At 48.7% G+C, this 17635-nt stretch overlaps 2 protein-coding genes across 5 annotated transcripts in view; one reads left to right on the plus strand and one right to left on the minus strand.

Moving 5' to 3' along the window:
* Hdac5 (histone deacetylase 5) overlaps positions 1-5196 on the plus strand; it is a 35583-nt gene extending 30387 nt beyond the window's left edge. For all 3 annotated transcript variants that reach the window (XM_076871202.2, XM_076871203.2, XM_076871201.2), the window contains 11 exons: positions 361-410; positions 542-649; positions 1062-1117; positions 1241-1328; positions 2974-3093; positions 3350-3447; positions 3621-3739; positions 4246-4379; positions 4596-4680; positions 4812-4977; positions 5061-5196. In XM_076871202.2, the coding sequence (XP_076727317.2) occupies positions 361-410; positions 542-649; positions 1062-1117; positions 1241-1328; positions 2974-3093; positions 3350-3447; positions 3621-3739; positions 4246-4379; positions 4596-4680; positions 4812-4977; positions 5061-5100 (1064 nt within the window). In that variant the 3' untranslated portion in view covers positions 5101-5196. The remainder of the gene's footprint in view (positions 1-360; positions 411-541; positions 650-1061; positions 1118-1240; positions 1329-2973; positions 3094-3349; positions 3448-3620; positions 3740-4245; positions 4380-4595; positions 4681-4811; positions 4978-5060) is intronic.
* A 1841-nt stretch (positions 5197-7037) lies between these two features.
* On the minus strand, positions 7038-11954 carry G6pc3 (glucose-6-phosphatase catalytic subunit 3). Of its 2 annotated transcripts, XM_076870185.2 has the most exons (7): positions 11654-11815; positions 9232-9310; positions 9042-9148; positions 8583-8673; positions 8285-8403; positions 7933-8074; positions 7038-7705 (listed from the first exon to the last, which is right to left on the minus strand). In XM_076870185.2, the coding sequence occupies exons 1-7, from the start codon at positions 11727-11729 to the stop codon at positions 7342-7344; spliced, it is 978 nt and encodes a 325-aa protein (XP_076726300.2). In that variant the 5' UTR covers positions 11730-11815; the 3' UTR covers positions 7038-7341. The 2 variants fall into 2 exon arrangements, with proteins under 2 accessions (XP_076726300.2, XP_076726299.2); XM_076870184.2 differs by lacking the exon at positions 9232-9310 and having other exon boundaries at positions 11654-11954.
* Positions 11955-17635: the final 5681 nt, after the last annotated feature.

Below are 17635 nucleotides of genomic sequence, written 5' to 3' on the forward strand. Positions count from 1 at the left end.
GGCAGAGGTGACATGGTTGCCATGTCATGTACCTCCAGAGGTACCATTAACATAAATTCAACCTGGCCAGAACATGCTGGAGGGTGCTAGACAGCAGGATGAAAGTGATGGGTTGTTTTGGTGGGGGGTGCTTTGTTCCTCTCCTCAGCCTGTCATATCCCTGCCATCTGTCCCTAGAGGGAGGATGCACCACAGAACAAGGGACAAACAGTTCCCAACTGGTGTGGACTGCAGAGGCCTGGCCTGTGCTTGGGTATAAGCCTTCATTTTCTGTGGCTGAGTTCACTGCCCTCTGCAGAGCTCAACCTGTATATGTGGCAACTGAGACAACTTCCAAAGTCACTCTGTCCTTCCCTGCAGGCCCCATCAGCCAGAAGATGTACGCCATGCTGCCTTGTGGGGGCATTGGGGTGAGTAGGTTGTGTGCCAGTGGCGGGGGGATGGGCAGGAGGCTCCTACCCACCACTGGTCAGTGCTGCAGAGGGCATTTTTGCCCTCCTTGTGCAAGGGGCCACTGAAGCGCACTCTTCTGCCCCTGCAGGTGGACAGTGACACTGTGTGGAATGAGATGCACTCTTCCAGTGCTGTGCGCATGGCAGTGGGCTGCCTGGTAGAGCTGGCCTTCAAGGTGGCTGCAGGAGAGCTGAAGGTGAGAGTGTGCTCACGGCCTTAGCACTCCTTGGCTTGTCCTGCATCCTCAGGACTGGGGAACAGGGACAGCCTTGACTTCCCTTCAGAGAGGCACTATCCTTTACAGCCTTAACTCAGGTGCCAAGGTGGGGAGAAGGTGACAGCACTAGGGACAGCTAGGGGTTAAGGGGCATGAGGGACAAGCATTCACGCCTTGTGCTCTGGTGAGTGTTTCAAGGGCAGGGACTTCCTTCCTGCCTGCCCAAGAGGCCCGTGGCTGAGGTTGTAATGGTGTGTTGAATTTATACATGCTTTTCTGATCTGTGTTCCCTTCCCTGCCTGGCTCCTGCTTCTTTCTGTGTCCACCCCTCTCCGGGTGCCACCTTGCTTTCTTGACTCTTTTTTCTGTACCTCTGCCTACATCTCTTCAGAATGGATTTGCCATCATCCGGCCCCCAGGACACCATGCAGAGGAATCCACAGCCATGTGAGTGCCACTCCATCCCCACCCTAAGCCTCTGCCCTTGGCCCTTCCTGTCTTTTGCACTTTAAGTGAACCTCACCTAACCTGAAGCTGACCTCCCCACCCTTTTCTCCCCCGCCCCCTCAGGGGATTCTGCTTCTTCAACTCTGTAGCCATCACAGCTAAACTCCTGCAGCAGAAGCTGAATGTGGGCAAGGTCCTCATCGTGGACTGGGTAGGCAGTGGGCTGGAGAGGCTGGGCAAGGTGGGCAGAGAGCTAGGCCAGGGGCAGCCTTCAGGAAGTCCTGTTCCCCGCAAGCATCCCACTCTGCCTCAGGGTGGCACTGGGACTCACTCCTGATGACTGATGAATCCTACATCCCTTCTGCTGGATCATCAGCCCAGTCCTCAGATTCCAGTAGGGCTTCCTCCTCTCCTTTAGAGATCCGAGAGGACTTTTAGCCTCTGTCCACCTTGGCCTCCACCTGGCAGCCTCAAGCAGCTGAAGAATTTCCTACAGTAGACAGGTGTGCCACCACCACTGCTAGAAGCCACTTTCTCTTCCACCCTGCACAATTAGCTGTTTTTTAGGAACCCAACTAGTATTTGATATACCATGCTTCTCATAGCTACCTCTAGTAGTAAAAAGTAGGATGTCTATTTCTACAAATGAAGGCCCTGGGTGACCTACCCAAGATCACTTAGCTGAGAATGCTGCATTTCTGCCCCTGCTGCTGTGAATGTGTCTCAGATCTTGCCCCAATGATAGAAAAACACACACCACTCACTGCTCAGGGAGGTCATCTGGAGCAATCCTCAGCAAGGGTGAAATTTTGGAATTCCAATTTTGGCTTTAAAATTCATTTAGCTGGGCATGGGGCCCATGTCTGTAATCCCAGTGACTTGGAAGGCTGAGCAGGAGGATTGCAAGTTTGAGGCCAGCCACAGTAACTTAACAAGGCCCCTAGCAACATAGGGAGACCCTCTCTCAAAATAAAAAATAAAAGGACTGAGGATGTGGCTCAGTGATAAAGTACCCCCTGGGTCAATTCCTAGCACCAAAAACAAAAACAACAAATTTTTTATTTAAATGTTAGATTCTCAGGCATGGTGGGGCACGTCTGGAGTCTTTTTTTTTTTTTTTTTTTTGGTGATGTTGGGGATTGAACCCAGGGCCTTGTGATGTGAGGTAAGCACTCTACCAACTGAGCTATATCCCCAGCCCACACCTGTACTCTTAGCCAGAAGTAATGGGAGACTCAGGCAGGAGGACCACCAAATTCAAGGCCAGCCTCAACTTACCAAGGCCCTAAGCAACTTATGAGAGAACCTGTCTCAAAATAAAAAATAAAAGGGCTGGGGAAGTAGCTCAGTGGTGTCCCTGCATTTAATCCTCAGGGGAAAAGGCTGGATCCTTCCTCAGAATTGATCTACTTATTTTATTTTTTAACTTTTTAAATACTTCTTAGTTGTTGATAGACAACTTTATTTTATTTATTTATATGTGGTTCTGAGAATCGAACCCAGTGCCTCACACATGCTAGGCAAGTGCTCTTGCACTGAGCTACAAATCCAGCCATGATCTGCTAATTTTAGTTCCTTACCATCCCTAATATTTCTCCAAAACTGTTCAGTAGAATGGGTTCTGCAGGGAGTTAAACCACATTTGACCCGTGGCTTTGTATAGCCCCTAAGTGGTACATAATTCATTTGTGCAGACTCCAGTCAGAGAAGTAGGGTAGGCCGTCCTGTTGTAAACAGAGTGCAGATGCCCTGGAGCCATGGGGGGTAAGCTTACCCCCAGTGCTCACTGGAGTGAATTTTTGACTTAGGGTCAGAGCTTGGGCCATTTTCCTGATGTTTTCACCTCTCTTTACCAGGACATTCACCATGGCAATGGCACCCAGCAAGCATTCTACAGTGATCCCTCTGTGCTCTACATCTCCCTGCATCGCTATGACAATGGGAACTTCTTTCCAGGCTCTGGGGCTCCTGAAGAGGTATAGCTCCTGGGCCTACATGCAGGCCCCTCAGGGAGGTGGCAGGATGGGCCCTGGCAGGAAGCCACTGAAGTCCATGGTGGTGCTGGTCCCTGGGGCATCTCAGGGGCTCCTAGTGGGAGGACCTCACAGGTCTGATGGCCTCTCAGGCACAGCAGAGGTCAGTGGAGTGACGCCTTGGAGGTAGAGGTGAGGGCGGGTCAATGTCAGAGATCCCCAGGCAGTGAGAATAACCCCTTCCCAATCCTGGTGCTAGGTCGGTGGAGGGCCAGGCGTGGGGTACAATGTGAATGTGGCATGGACAGGAGGTGTGGATCCCCCCATTGGAGATGTGGAGTACCTGACAGCCTTCAGGTGGGTTTGAGAAGGGCCAAGGGAGAGATGGTAGCCCCTGGGTCTGGTGGTGGGAAGGGCAGCAGGTGCTCAGTTCAATGTGGGTGGAGGAGTGTGGTCTCCTAGAAGAGAACAGAGGGGGCGAGGCCTGGCCTGGCCATCTGCTGGGGTCAGCTTGGGCCATCCCTTTGCAGGACAGTGGTGATGCCCATTGCCCATGAGTTCTCACCTGATGTGGTCCTAGTCTCCGCTGGGTTTGATGCTGTTGAAGGACATCTGTCTCCCCTTGGTGGCTATTCTGTCACCGCCAGATGTAAGCCTATTGGGAGTTTGAGGGAGGGTGTGGAACAGTGAAGAAGGAGTCAAGCAGGGACATGGGGCGAGGAACAGACTGATATTCCAGGGGAAGGGAAGGGCAGGGGGTAGGTAGGTCTAAGGCTTGGAATCATCTTGCTAGCTCCTTTCACCCTCCTTCTGCCAACCCTGGCCTGGGTGGGGGCAGCAGGAAGAAGTGGGGTAGCAGAGGATATATATCTTCTGCTGGAGCCATGGGGTTGGAGCTTTCCAACCAATCCCTGGCCTTTTAGTGATGCACCCTATACCATAGCATGTAACTGATTTTCTCAGCCTGTCTTATGTTTTGTCTCTGGATTACTTAGTCCACTATCATTGATTATTATTATGGATATATGTGGGTTTATATTTTCCATCTCATTTAGTGCTATTTGTCCTCTTCTTGTTTCTTTTTCTTTCCCTTCTTCCTGTCTCTTGAATTGATATTTTTTACCATTTCATCCTCTTTCCTTCACCCATCCAAAGGTTTTGGCCACTTGACCAGGCAGCTGATGACGCTGGCAGGGGGCCGGGTGGTGCTGGCCCTGGAGGGAGGCCACGACTTGACCGCCATCTGTGATGCCTCTGAGGCCTGTGTCTCAGCTCTGCTTAGCGTGGAGGTGAGGGGGTCACAAGAGGAAACAATAGGCCAGGGGTGAGCGGTCAGCAAAAATGTCTACCTCCCTGGGTTGAGTAGCACCCACAGGCTGCTAGCTGGCTGGGAAAGCTTTCTGAGTATGCCTGCCCCATCATGAGGGATGGCTGGGGCTGAATGAGGACATTTAGAGGGGCAGGTGACATCACCCCACTCTAAGCTTTTTTCTTTCTCTTATCAGCTACAGCCCTTGGATGAGGCAGTCTTACAGCAAAAGCCCAACATCAATGCAGTAACCACACTAGAGAAAGTCATCGAGATCCAGAGTGCGTGGGGACAGGTGGAGGGGCGCAGACCTCAGCCTGATTGGGGGCAGGGTTTGTGGGAGTGCCAGGGCTGGGGTGTACCTATGGGTTTGTCTGCCTTCCCTGACCCCTTGGCCATCCCTCTTCCACAGGCAAACACTGGAGCTGTGTGCAGAGGTTTGCCACTGGTCTGGGCCGTTCCTTGCGGGAGGCCCAGGCTGGTGAGACGGAGGAGGCCGAGACTGTGAGCGCCATGGCCTTGCTGTCGGTGGGGGCTGAGCAGGCCCAGGCTGCTGCCGCCAGGGAGCACAGCCCCAGGTAGGCTCCCTGCCTTCCACCTTCCTGTCCTGGCTCGAGGTGCTGTCCTTCACTCAATGCCTTCCCTGTGCTTGTCCCCACAGGCCGGCAGAGGAGCCCATGGAGCAGGAGCCTGCCCTGTGACACCCCGGCCCCCATCCCTCTGGGCTTCATCATTGTGATTTTGTTTATTTTTTCTATTAAAAACAAAAAGTCACACATTCAACAACGTGTGCTGTGTGGGTCTCTCAGCCTTGCCCTTCCTGTTCCTCTCAGCTGTCCAGCACTCCTGTAGCCTACACCTCAGCTCTGAAAGTGTATTCGCTCTGTAGGGTTGGGGTGCACTGCCCAGGCAGCTCCCCATGTTGTACCCCACACCCACATCCTTTCATTGTCCTTTTCCCCCTTGGAGCCTGGGCTAGCTCAAGGTGGGCACAGGAGTCCAGATGATACCCTTCAGTTCTAGGGCTCCCAAGTGAGGTGGGAACAGTAAGTTGGTGCCTTGGCTTTGGCTGACTTGGGGGGAATGCCTTAACTTTACACCCTTCCCTGATACTGGAGAGGGCACACTAGTAAGATACAGAGTGGAGTGGAAGAGAGGTGAGCTGTCATGCTGCATTTCTTTACTTCTCCTCTGTCACCCCCATCATCTCTGCAGACCCCTCTGCTTGGCCTCAGCATCCACAGCAGGCTTGAGCCACAATGGGCAGGGCTGTCCTGCCTTGTACTTCTCAGGGCCTGTTTCCCCTCCCAGGGGTCCAGAGGGCAAAAGGGATGGGGGATGAACACCTGGGTTCTGAGGGGTTAGAAGGAGCCCCAGAACCAGAACCAGGCTTGCTCTCCAACTTACTCTTTTGGTGTTTTTGCCATCTGCTAGCACAGCCTGAGGAGGGGGAGGAGGTGGTTCCTACAGGGGCCTTGTAGGCTGGTGAGAGGCCCTTTGCTCTTCAGTAGGTTTTCCTTCCCCAGCCATCCAGCAAGATGCAAGTAGAAAGGTCAGGGCTTACCTTCCTCCTGGGGCCTTTTGCTTTGAAGCCTAGGGCTGGTAACTGGATATTTCTAGAAGGGGCAGGACCATAACCCAGGAATCTGAGTTTGCCCTCAGCAGGAGCTTCTCTTCCTCCCTGAGTACCCTCAGTTGGCCACTGTCTCAAGGGAGCTGAGACCAGGAGGGTGCTGGGCACTCCCCTTCCTCTTTTCCAGGGTCCTCTGGAGCCCCCTGTTTCAAGGGGTTGGGGGCTCATAGGCTTCCAGGGAATGCTGTCCAGCCTGTAGGAAACCAAAGATGGGAAGTGGCTCCTAGGGGATTAACTCTCCTCTCTCCTTCCTGATGCCACATGTACTCTACTTTCATCTCCAGGGCCCTACCAATCTGTTTACATACTTATTATCCTAATGCTCCCCCTCCCCAACAGGGTTGAGGGCCAGGGCCAGCGTTCTACCCCAATTGGTTCATTGTGTGCTGCTTGTTCTAGATCCTCCTGGGGATGGGGAAGGGGCTAGGCCCATTGTACCAGGTCTCCCCACAATGAGCTCCAGGCTCCCGCCCCTGACCCTCCCTCTCCCTGTGGCTAGTGGGGTTCTCCTGTAAACCCTCTCCTTGCTTTGTCTTCCCAGATATGGATTTCAGTTAAGAATTTTGTAACCTGTTACACTGTGTGTTCTTGTGTAAATAAACTTTTTGTTTCTGGCAGTGCTTTCTGGGGCCAGTGTCTCTGTGTCTGGATTCTCAAAGGGAACAGAGGTTCTTATTCCCCTTCCTAGCCAAAAAAACTGCCTTTTCTCTAGCCCTGGGCCAGAAGCCAATTTGGAAAATGGGAGGCTGGGGCAGAAGATCTCTGTCCTGTAGATGAAAGATAAGGTTTCACTGAATGTAACCATTGCATCTTATGGAACCTCTCTTGTGGCCTAAGTGGTGATGTGTGTTGTATTGGGGTTTGGGGACAGGACTGAGAGCTCTCAGCTGTTTCCAGTATCCCCTTTCCTTTGAGTTCCTAACTCTAGAAATAGCCTGGCAAGGGTTCTGCTCCTGCACCTACAGGCAGGGTTGGTGGTGTGTTCACGGGCAAGAAAGGAATCCAGAAGTTTCAAGGGCTTTATTGGGGCACCCCCTGGGCCTCCCCTCACAGTGTTGCAGGAACCCACAGGTCTTACTGTTGCCTTTGCTCTTTGTGGACTTGGGGGGAAAGGCAGGAGGAGGCTCAGCCCCTCTGGGAGACTGAAGGCCCTTCTTTGGGGCTAAGACCAGGTGGAGGGAAAAAAAGGAAATTCAGGGTAAACAGGGCTTGCTTGGGGGCTGTCAGGAATGGAACTGCCTCCTGGAGTGTGGAGGTCACGGAGTGTTGGCTTTGGAGGAGGGGAAGTGGCAGAAGGAGGCACAAGAAGTTAAGAAGAGTGGATGGGTGGTATTTCCTGGGCACTGAACATATGTACAACCCAGGGCACGAGGGCAAGGACCAGACATGGCCAGAGGGTGTACTTAAGGAAGTTGAAGATGTAGAAGAGGCTGATCTGAGGTGGGTGGCCCAGCCAGTCTAGGAGACCCAGAAGCACCATGGCCAGCACAAGGCAGGCTACCTTCTGGCCATTTCCCAGTTGTGCCCGTCGTATCTGAGCATAGCAGGGAGAGTGCAGGGCAATGCCCAGCCCCAGGGCAGCCCCTGAGTCACGACTCAGGGAAGCAAAAGGTCGGCTGTCCAAGTGTACCCACTCAGGTCGCTCACACCACTTGGAGGCTAGGTTGATGGACCTGTGGGAAAAAAGAGTCCTTGCCAGGAAAGACTAGAACCCAGAGGGCCACTGGCTTTTGATCATCTACTCTTTGCCCACTCACATGTTCTGCTGCGACCCCAGGAGAGTCTGTTTGGGTACAGGTAATATGTCTTTTTTAACTCCAGTGAACCAGAGACCCAACACACTGGGTATAGGTGAGGTGGGTCAGGCCCCAGCCAGCCCAAGCTCCAAAACAGGACTTACCAAGAAAGATCTAGGCCCAGTGAAAAGAGAGTCCAATAGATGAGACTAGCACCCAGCATGAGGGCCAGTGCAGTCAACCCATAGAAACTTAATTCCCGTTCCATAGGGACCCGCGGAGTCATCAGCCAGCCCAGGACAGCACCTAGGAGAGTGGGATGACAGCAGCTTCAAGAAGTTTGGGGAAATTATCCCCACCCCCACCCCCTGAGCTGCAGTGCAGCTTGGTGGAAGGACAGACTAAGACCACTTGGGGTTGACTCTATAGAAACTCGGAATGATGGGAAGATCTTAGACTGGTCATCCCACTGCCAAAGGCACCCTCTTGGCCCACCCTATGGCCCCTATTGCTCACCAGTTATTAGGCCAGCCAAAACTTGGTGAGGGAAATGTGCTAAGAGGAAGATCCGGGACAGGCCAACTGCCAATAGGAAGGTGCAATAAGCCAGGCTAGGAATCAGCCTTACCCAACGGCTAGAAAGAAGAGAGACAAACAAATGGCTTAAGAGGTGTCCAGTCACAGCTTAGCTTCCCTCAGCATGCATACACTTCATAGTTTGACCAAATACCCCAGAGTCCCCATGCTGCTGGGTCTTTTGGGTCTAGGATGCCATCACCCCTGTTCCCACTAGTGGGCGATGCCAAAGGTATACCTGCGGGTCCGAGCAGCTACTTGAGAAGAGACGGCTGTCATTATTGGCCAGAGAGCTGCTCCTGTGACCATGCAGTGTCCAGAAGGGCTGCCTGTCAGCGAATACAGAAGTGTATGGTGAGAGAATAAAGGAGAACTTTGGTGATACCTTGACACAGCTGCCTCCCCCTGGCTGAAAAGCAGCTTTCACTAGCACTGCTCCACTGCTCCTGCTGGCCTGAAGCATTTTTTACCTGCACCTGAGGCCATTGCTTCAGGCTTCTGCCCTGTCACTTGGTTCTACCCTGCACATGGCAGGGTGCCCTCCTCCTATAACTCCACTTGGTCTTCCTGGCGTTGCTTTGTTTTCTGGCCTAGTAAGTGAGAGGCTAGGCCTCTAGTTGGGCCACCCTGGCTGAAGACTACTCTGAAATGCTCACCCGAACCCTAACCACACCTAGAAAGGGAAGAAGTTTCCCACCTGGACCAGTTTCACAAGAAGAGGGGAACTGGTGAACCCGGGCAGGAGTCTGGCTGTAGTACCCAGACTCATGGACCCACCAAAAGGGCCTGTCTCCAAACAGAAACCTATAAGAGAAAAGATACAAGATGACTAAAACGAGCACATGCTGCCAGGGGGAAGGAAGTGGGCAGAAAGACTGTAGAAATACCTGAAGACTCTGGAGGGTCTGAGGAATGGAGTCAGAAAGGGACTCTGATTCTGGCTATTATCTTGCCATGGTTTTCTACCTTGGAACATGAAAAGCATACCATTTTTAAAAAGTGACATGGAGCCAGAGGAGGTGATACATGCCTGTAATCCCAGATACTCGAGAGGCTGAGGCAGGAGGATCACAAATTTAAGGCCAGTCTTGGCAATTTAGCTAAGCTATCTCAAAATAGAAAATTACTGCAAAAAAAAAAAAAAAAAATGATATGGAGACAAGATTGTGGTGTGTGTATGCTCTGAGACATTCAGATGTCCCACTTTTTTGGGGGGTGGTACCAGGAATTGAACTCAGGGACACTCAACCATGGAGCCACATCCCCAGCCTTATTTTGTATTTTATTTGGAGACAGGGTCTCACTGAGTTGCTTAGCACCTCGTGGTTGCTAAGGCTGACTTTGAACTCACGATCCTCCTGCCTTAGCTTCCTGAGCCACTGGGATTACAGGTGTGGCCCACCACACCTGCAGATGTCCCACTCTTACCCCTCCCATTACAGAGCCAGCTCCTTTCTTCTCACCCTGAGTCCAGGACTTGATCTTTCCCCTCCCTCCCTGTCTCCTGCTCCCGCTCTCCATGTCCCTGATTTCAGCCTCAATTACCTACACCGTAATTATTTAGATGAACTTCCATGTCTGAAAATGGGAGTAAGGAATAGAGAAAGATGCCTGAGAAAGATTAAGGACAAAACTTCAAATTCTCAGGCTGGGGTTGTGGCTCAGTGGTAGAGTACTTGCCTAGCACATGTGAGGCACTGGGTTCGATCCTCAGCACCACATAAAAAATAATAAAGATATCTTGTCCATCTACAACTAAAATATATTATATATATATATATATATATATATATATATATATATATATATATATTTTTTTTTTTTTTTTTTTTTTTCAGGTGCTCAGCTGGGCTCTGGAGAACCACACATAGAAGCTGCTGTGGCCAGAAAGAGAAGGAAAGCAGAAGGTATGCTGGCAGGAAGCAGAGAACTGGGGAGTGAGGTTCAGAAGGGACTTGACTCTCCAGAAAACTGGGCCTCGTACACTCCAAGAGCTCAGTACACACTTAAAAATGAATAGGGGCTTTGTCATTTGGGGGCATTTAAAGAGTGTGTCTATCAAAGCTGAGCATGGTGACACATACCTGCAATCCCAGCTACTTGAAACAAGTTCAAGGCCAACCATGGCAACTTTGCAAGACCTAGTCTCAAAATAAAATAGAAAGTTCTGGGGATGTAGCTTAATGGTAAAGCACTTGCCCCCCCAAATGCCTTGCCACAGTGCCCTGGGTCTAATCCCCAGTACTAAGGGGGAAGGAGGGTGGGGGAGTGTCCACCATTTGACTCTTAGTAGGAACAGAAATAGGGAGGGAAACTTTTACAGACTCTGAGGGAGGAGACAGCTCAGTGCAAAGAGCAATTAAACAAGGAGGAAATGATTCTGCAACTGCTTTTCTGTCTACAGTGGGATGAAACCCCGTGGAGAAGAGTGGAAAGGAAGGTTACTACAAGTTTGTTTTGCAGCAAGTCATTCCATCCCATTCAAGTGTCTCCTATGAATCTCCCTTTCTTCCCCCAGGCTGGGGACTTGGCAACAGAGGCTGAGGTGAAGGAAGGTGAGGCTGCATGTCTACAGGCTCCCTTATACACCCAAAAGAGAAAACAGGTGGCACAAAGTGATAAACCCCAAGGGCTGCAGGGCCTCCACCCACTTGCCTGGGATTCCTGGCTTCTAATTCTGTGTGTAGAACTTACTAATGAACGAAGGGTAAAGAAGAGAAAGTTTTCCCTGGAAGGCAGTGCTTTCTTTCACCCAGTGCTTTTCAAACTTCACTGTGCATTGGAATCACTTGGGGACTTGGCTCAAATGCAGGAAGTATGACCTGGAGCATGAGATTCTGCCTGCATTTCTAGTAAACTTTCTGCCTATGCTATTGGGCATGGACCAAGGACAGCAATTTAATTTGCAAGGCATCTAGTGTGATGCCTGTCACAAAGCATGCTTTTTAACAATTATGTCAGGAGAATGAATAGGTGAATGAAAAAGTGAATTGAGAAGTCTCTTACTTAAATCACTGTAGATACTTGTTAAAATGCAGATTTCCAACCCCTCCTTTGGAGTTTCTAAATCAGAAGGGCTGAGGTGGGAATAGAATATTTGCGGTTTAAACGCGCCCCCTACGTGATTTCTCTAATCAGGCCAGTTTGAGGAACGCTGGTCTAATGAGTAGAATGTGTGGAGTCTGAGGTCTGGGTCCAAGATGCACAAAGATGCTCAAAAGGGTGGAATGGCCTTTGAGACACCTGCTGAGAGAGACCCGGGCCCTCGAGGGTGGGGGACCAGGATGCCCGAGGGCTTCGCAGTCTCACCACTTGAAGACGAGGTTGAGCCACTCGGTGATGAGGCTGATCCAGAGCACCGCGATGCCCACTCGGCGAGAAGCATAGTAGGCCGCGGGGAAGTAGAACAGAAAAAGGATCTTGGGATCGCCCAGAAAGGTGACCCAGAGCCACACGTTCTCCAGCCAGGGCAGCTGGTTCTGCAGCGCCTCAGCCATCACGATGCCCGCGCCCATCGCGGACTCCATGGCGATCCCGGGCCCCGCCGGGCCGGGATTCGCTCTAAGGAGGAAGCCGAGGAGCCTTGGCGACAGTGAAATGGCTACCGGCTGCTCTCCAAAGCCCACCCTTCCGAGCTCAGGCCCCGCCCTTCCAAACAGCGGTCGGAGGTAAGCCCCGCCCCTGCCCCGCCCCCGGCAGTCCCAGGCGCGCGCGAGTCAGGCCTCTTGCCGATAGTGTCTTCTCGGTCGCTGTTCCCAGGTCTTCTTTCCTAGTGGGCAGCAGAGGGGACAAACCTTTGCGAAGGCGTTTTCTTAGGGCCCCACGTGGCTACTGTTGCTGGCACGTGGACAGGCTGCGGAGTGAAGAAACTGGCTGCTGTTCCGGGTCAGGAGACGATCAACCCGCGAGCCCGCGGCGAGCCAAGGGTCCCTGTTCTGCTGCTGCGAAGGTGGATGTGTAATCTCCAGGGCCAGGGTGCCTTCTAGATAGGACCTCTTTTCTTCAGTATCACTCTGCGCCCTGAAATCTGAGCTCTTTGGGAGAGAAGGCTATGGACATGTCCTGAAGCCGAAGCAGGACCTTAAATTTTCACACGCCCCTAATTCGTCCACACCTTCAAGACTCTCCCTCCCTAATTCATCCGCTATTGATTTGGAGGCTGACAGATAAGCCTCTCGATTTTCAGGCTTCTTCCTTAGAGAAACAAATTCTCAGTTGCCTTGACCCCTCCCTCACCCCACCCCACTCCGCCCCTTCCATCCTCCAGCCATCCAAAACTCTGCTGGGTAGATAAACCAAAAGATAGTGATGTTGTTGGTATGGAAAGAGAAAGACCACACACCACCACAAAATTGGCCGAGTATGGTGGTGCACCTTTAATATCAGCTATTTGGGAGGTTGAGGCAGGAAGATGTAAATTTGAAGCCAGCCTTGACAATTTAGCGAGACCCTGTCTCAGAAAAGGGCTGGGGTTGCAGCTCAGAGGTAGAGAGCTGGTGCCGGGACGGGATGGGGGGGTTGGGAATAATTTGAAACACACAGAAAATAGAAATTTCAGCTTTTAGGGGAGGTCGGTCGCAGAGGTCGGATGGGAGGAGACTGTTGAAGTGACTCCTCAGTTTTCTTCCTACCTCCAGCAACTTTATTCTTGGAGTTTTCCAATGGATGAATGAAAATAAGAATATAAATCTGGGTTTCACTAAGAAGGTGTTGGGAAGGGAAGCTGGTTGTAAATCTCGTTCATTTCCTAGCTAAATGTTTTTCAGTTGCCTCAAAGAGAAAGCCTAAATTTCTTTTAAAAAGTCTTTTAAGGGGCTGGGTTTGTAGCTCAGTGGTGGAGTGCATGCCTAGCATGTGTGAGGCACTGGATTCAATTCTCAACACCACATATAAATAAATAAAAATTCATTCGGGCTGGGGTTCTAGCACAGTGGTAGAGCGCTTGCCTCTCATGCTTGAGGCACTGGGTTTCCATCCTCAGCGCCACATACAAATAAATAAAATAAAGGTCCATCAACAATTAAAAAATATTTTTAAAAAAATTCTTAAATTTTGCCCTTTCTGGGCATGGTGGTGCATGCCTGTAATCCCAGCAGCTGGGGAGTCTGATTAAGCACCACTGGATTCAGTCCCTGGTACCAAACAACAACAACATCAACAAAATTTTGCCCCTGCTCTAAGCCTCAACCCTCAGCTGCCTACCTTCACACCTGCTTTATAATCATTTTTTCTTTTCTTTCTTTTGGGACCAGGGATTAAAACCCACCCCTCTTCCCCAGGGTGTGCTTAACCAGAACACATCCTCACTTGCTTTTTTTTTTTTTTTTTTTGAGACAGGGTCTCACTAAGTTGCTGAGGCTGGCTTTGAACTTGCAATCCTCCTACCTCAGCCTGCAGATCGGGGTTACAAATGTGTGCCACCACACACTTTTTTTTTTTTTTTTTTTTTGAGACAGAAGCTCACTACATGGCACAGGCTGGTCTCAAACTCCCCTCTCCTGCCTCACCTCCTTGAGTAGCTGGGATTAACAGGCATGTGCTGTCAGGCTTAGCTTTTCTGTTTGTATGTGTGGTGCTGGGGATTGAACCTAGGGCCTCTTCCATGCGAGGCAAGCAATCACTCACCACTAAGCATCCCCACTTGCCACTTTATACTCTTTATCTCCAAGGTTTCTCTTAGAGGCCCTAGTGCATGCAAATCTTCCTAGCTAAAATATGATCACCCTATATTGCCGCTAAGCCCTAAGATATCAGCTTAGATTTTTCACTACCTCTAAAAGGCTTTTCCAAGAGATGCCTGTAAATCATATATGAAATTCTGCTGGGTGTGGTGGCATATGCCTGAAATCCCAACAGTTTGGGAAATCTCAAGTTCAAAGCCAGCCTCAGCAATTCAGTGAGGCCCTAAGCAACTTAGCAAAACCCTGTCTCTAAATAAAAAAATACACACGTGCACACACAAACAAAAAAGGCTGGGGATATGGTTCACTGCCCCTGGGTTCAATCTCCAGTAACACTTGTACGCGTGCGCGCGCGCGCGCGCGCACACACACACACACACACACACACACACACACATACACACAATCCTGTATATTAACATCTCCCTCCTCACCTGTGGTTTTTCTTTCTACGATAGTAGTTACCTGCAGTCAGCCTATATGTGAAAATATTAAGTGGTAAATTCCAGAAATAATTCATAAGTTTTAAATTGCATATAATTCTGAGTAGCATCATAGAATATCCTGTTTTTCTGGTTCAGTCAGCCTGGGATGTGACTATTCCTTTTGTCTAGTGTATCCATGCTGTATATACTGCCTCCCCTTATTTATTTAATAGATGTCTAGGTTATCATATCCACTATTATTTCTCAGTGCTTGTGTTTAAGTATATCTTATTTTACCTAATAATGACCCCAAAGTATGAGAGTAGTGATCCTGGCAAACCTGGTATAGCAATAGACGTCTAAAATCCCAGTCATTCAGAAGGGTGAGGCATGAGGATGACAAGTTTGAAGTCAGCCTGGGCAACACAGTGAAACCCTGTTTCAAAATAAAATAAAAAGGGCTGTGGATGCAGTTCAGTGATACAGCTGGGTTTAATCCCCAGAACTACAAAAAAAAAAAAAAAAAAAAACCTCAAAAAATAAAAAGTAAAATAAAAAACAACACCACTGTGGCACAAGCCTATAATCCCAACAACTTGGGAGGCTGAGGAAGGCGAATCACAAGTTCAAAGCCAGCCTCAGAAACTTAGTGAGGCCCTAAGCAATTATTAAGACCCTGTTTCAAAATAAAAAATAAGAAGGGCAGGGGACATGGCTCAGAGGGTAAATGCCCCTAGGTTCAATCCTGAGTACCAAAAAACCAAAAATAAAACAAAGAATACTGATACTGGCAATTCAGATATGCCAAAAGCTACGCCTTTAAATGAAAAGGTAAAAGTATAAGATATTTGAGAGAGACACCACATTCATATAACTTTTACTATAGTATATTGTCATAATTGGTTTTTTTTGGGGAGGGAGGTATTGAACTCAGGGGCACTCAAACACTGAGCCACATCCCCAGCCCTATATTGTATTTTATTTAGAGATAGGGTCTCACTGAACTGCTTACTGCCTCACTTTTACTACAGCTGGCTTTGAACCATCGATCCTTCTGCCTCAGCCTCCCGAGCCTCTGGGATTACTGGCATGCACCACCACACCTGGACTATAATATATTATAATTGTTTTATTTTTATTAGTTATTACTATTATTATTTAGTACTGGGAATTGGACTCATGATTGCTTTACTACTGAACAACATCCCCAGTCCTTTTTGTTTTTTTTAATTTGGAGACATATAAGTTGCTAAGTTGCTTAGGACCTTGCAAAATTGCTGAGGTTGGCCTCCAACTTGTGATCATCCTGCTTCAGCATCCTGAGTTGAAGAGATTACAGGCATGTGCCATTGGCCCAGAACATTATTAATCTATTATTGTGCCTAATTTATAAATTTAACTTACCACAGGTATATGTATATAAAGGAAGAAACAGTATATATAGGGTTTGGTACTCTCCAGGGTTTCAGGAATCATAAGGGGAGACTATTGTAATAACAATGTTATAAAAAAGTGGATTGGTGTTGCAAAATGACTTGTTATAGGGATCAGAACAAGGATGAGACATAAAATTTCTCTGAAAATAAACAAGTATGAGGAGCAGATTCTTTTTTTTTTTTTTTTAATGTTAGGGATTGAATCCACAGATGCTGTGTGGATTCAAAAAGATGCTCTGTAACTGAGCTATATCCCTGGCCCTATTTATTTTATTTTATTTTTTAAAAAATATTTTTCAGTTATTGATGGACCTTTATTTTATTCATTTATTTATATGTGGTGCTGAGAATCAAACCTAGTGCTTCACACATGCTAGGCAAGTGCTCTACCTCTGAGCCGCAACCCCAGCCCCTGGCCCTGTTTATTTTTTGAGATGGGAGGTCTCCCTAAGTTGCAGCAGTTGGCCTCAAACTTGCAATCCTCCTGCCCTAGCCTCTTGAGTAGCTAGGTATAGGCATGTGCCACCACACCCAGCTAGAATTTTTATTACTAGTATAATGATTGTCCAATATTCCTAGCACCAGGAAGTTTTTGCCTCTTACAGAGCAGGGAAACACTTATGAACTTTGTTCAGGTTCTGTAATGCCAATGCTGGCCTTTTGCCTCTCTCTGGACTAGAGAAAGGTCAACTGTTTCTCATACATGAGGTTCCAATATTTCTGTATTATGGGATGGGTGGGTTAGCGATGGTAATTGATGGTGATGGGTTTAAGTATGCACCCACATATTACCTTACATAAGGTTAATAAAAATAATTATTTTGTATATTAGGTGTCACTAGTACCACTCCTTGTTTCTTCTTTTTGCCTGGCTTTCTGAGGGAGAGGGCAAAGAGGGAGATGAGGAAGCGTCTTGGGCTCCAAGGCTCAGATGGGTGAGCATGGGGAAATACTATTTATTTGTAGTATTAGGGATTGAACCCAGGCCCTACCACATTCTAGGTTACATCTCCAACCCTCCCTCCCCCCACCTTTTTTTTTTTTTTTTTCTTTTTAAGAGACAGGGTCTAAGTTACACAGGATGGTTTCGAACTTGGCAATCCTCCTGCCTTAATCTAAGAGTAGCTACTACACATGGCTGGGAACTAGTATTTATTAAGGTCCTACTACATGTCTTGGAAGCAGGCAGAACATGTGCAACTTTTATAGTTTAAGAGTTTCTTCAAATGTAAAATGAGGATGTTGATTCCTAACTTTAAGCGTTGTTAGATGCTTAATAAGTAATACTTATATATCAATGAATAAAATAATCAGGTTTAATAATTTGCTCCAGGTCACATAATTTGATAAATGGCAGACTTGAGATTGACTCCAGTTTAACTCTATAGCCAATGATCTGTTCATAACCTTTTTGTAATTAGTTAAAATCATCTTGAGCGAGTCTCCTTAAGTCCTCAGGGCCTTTGATTCCTCATATGTAAAAATGGGATAATATATATTATAGAGTCCATTCATTACACTCTTGTGTGCAAGCAAATGGGCTGGAGCTCTTTCCTTTCTCTATTCCACTGAGGTAATTTGTTCTTAACTTCTAAAATGGTCCTTACATACACTTAAAGCATGCGGGAGAAGCTGCATAAATATGATTACTGTACTCGTATCTTCTTTTATTTTCTCTTCTTTGCTCTTCCACCTAGGCTCCCGCCCCACCCAGCACAAGACCACGCCCCGGCGTGCGACGTCATCACG

The sequence above is a fragment of the Callospermophilus lateralis genome, chromosome 11 (genome assembly GCF_048772815.1).
Source record: "Callospermophilus lateralis isolate mCalLat2 chromosome 11, mCalLat2.hap1, whole genome shotgun sequence".
Classification (NCBI taxonomy): domain Eukaryota; kingdom Metazoa; phylum Chordata; class Mammalia; order Rodentia; family Sciuridae; genus Callospermophilus; species Callospermophilus lateralis.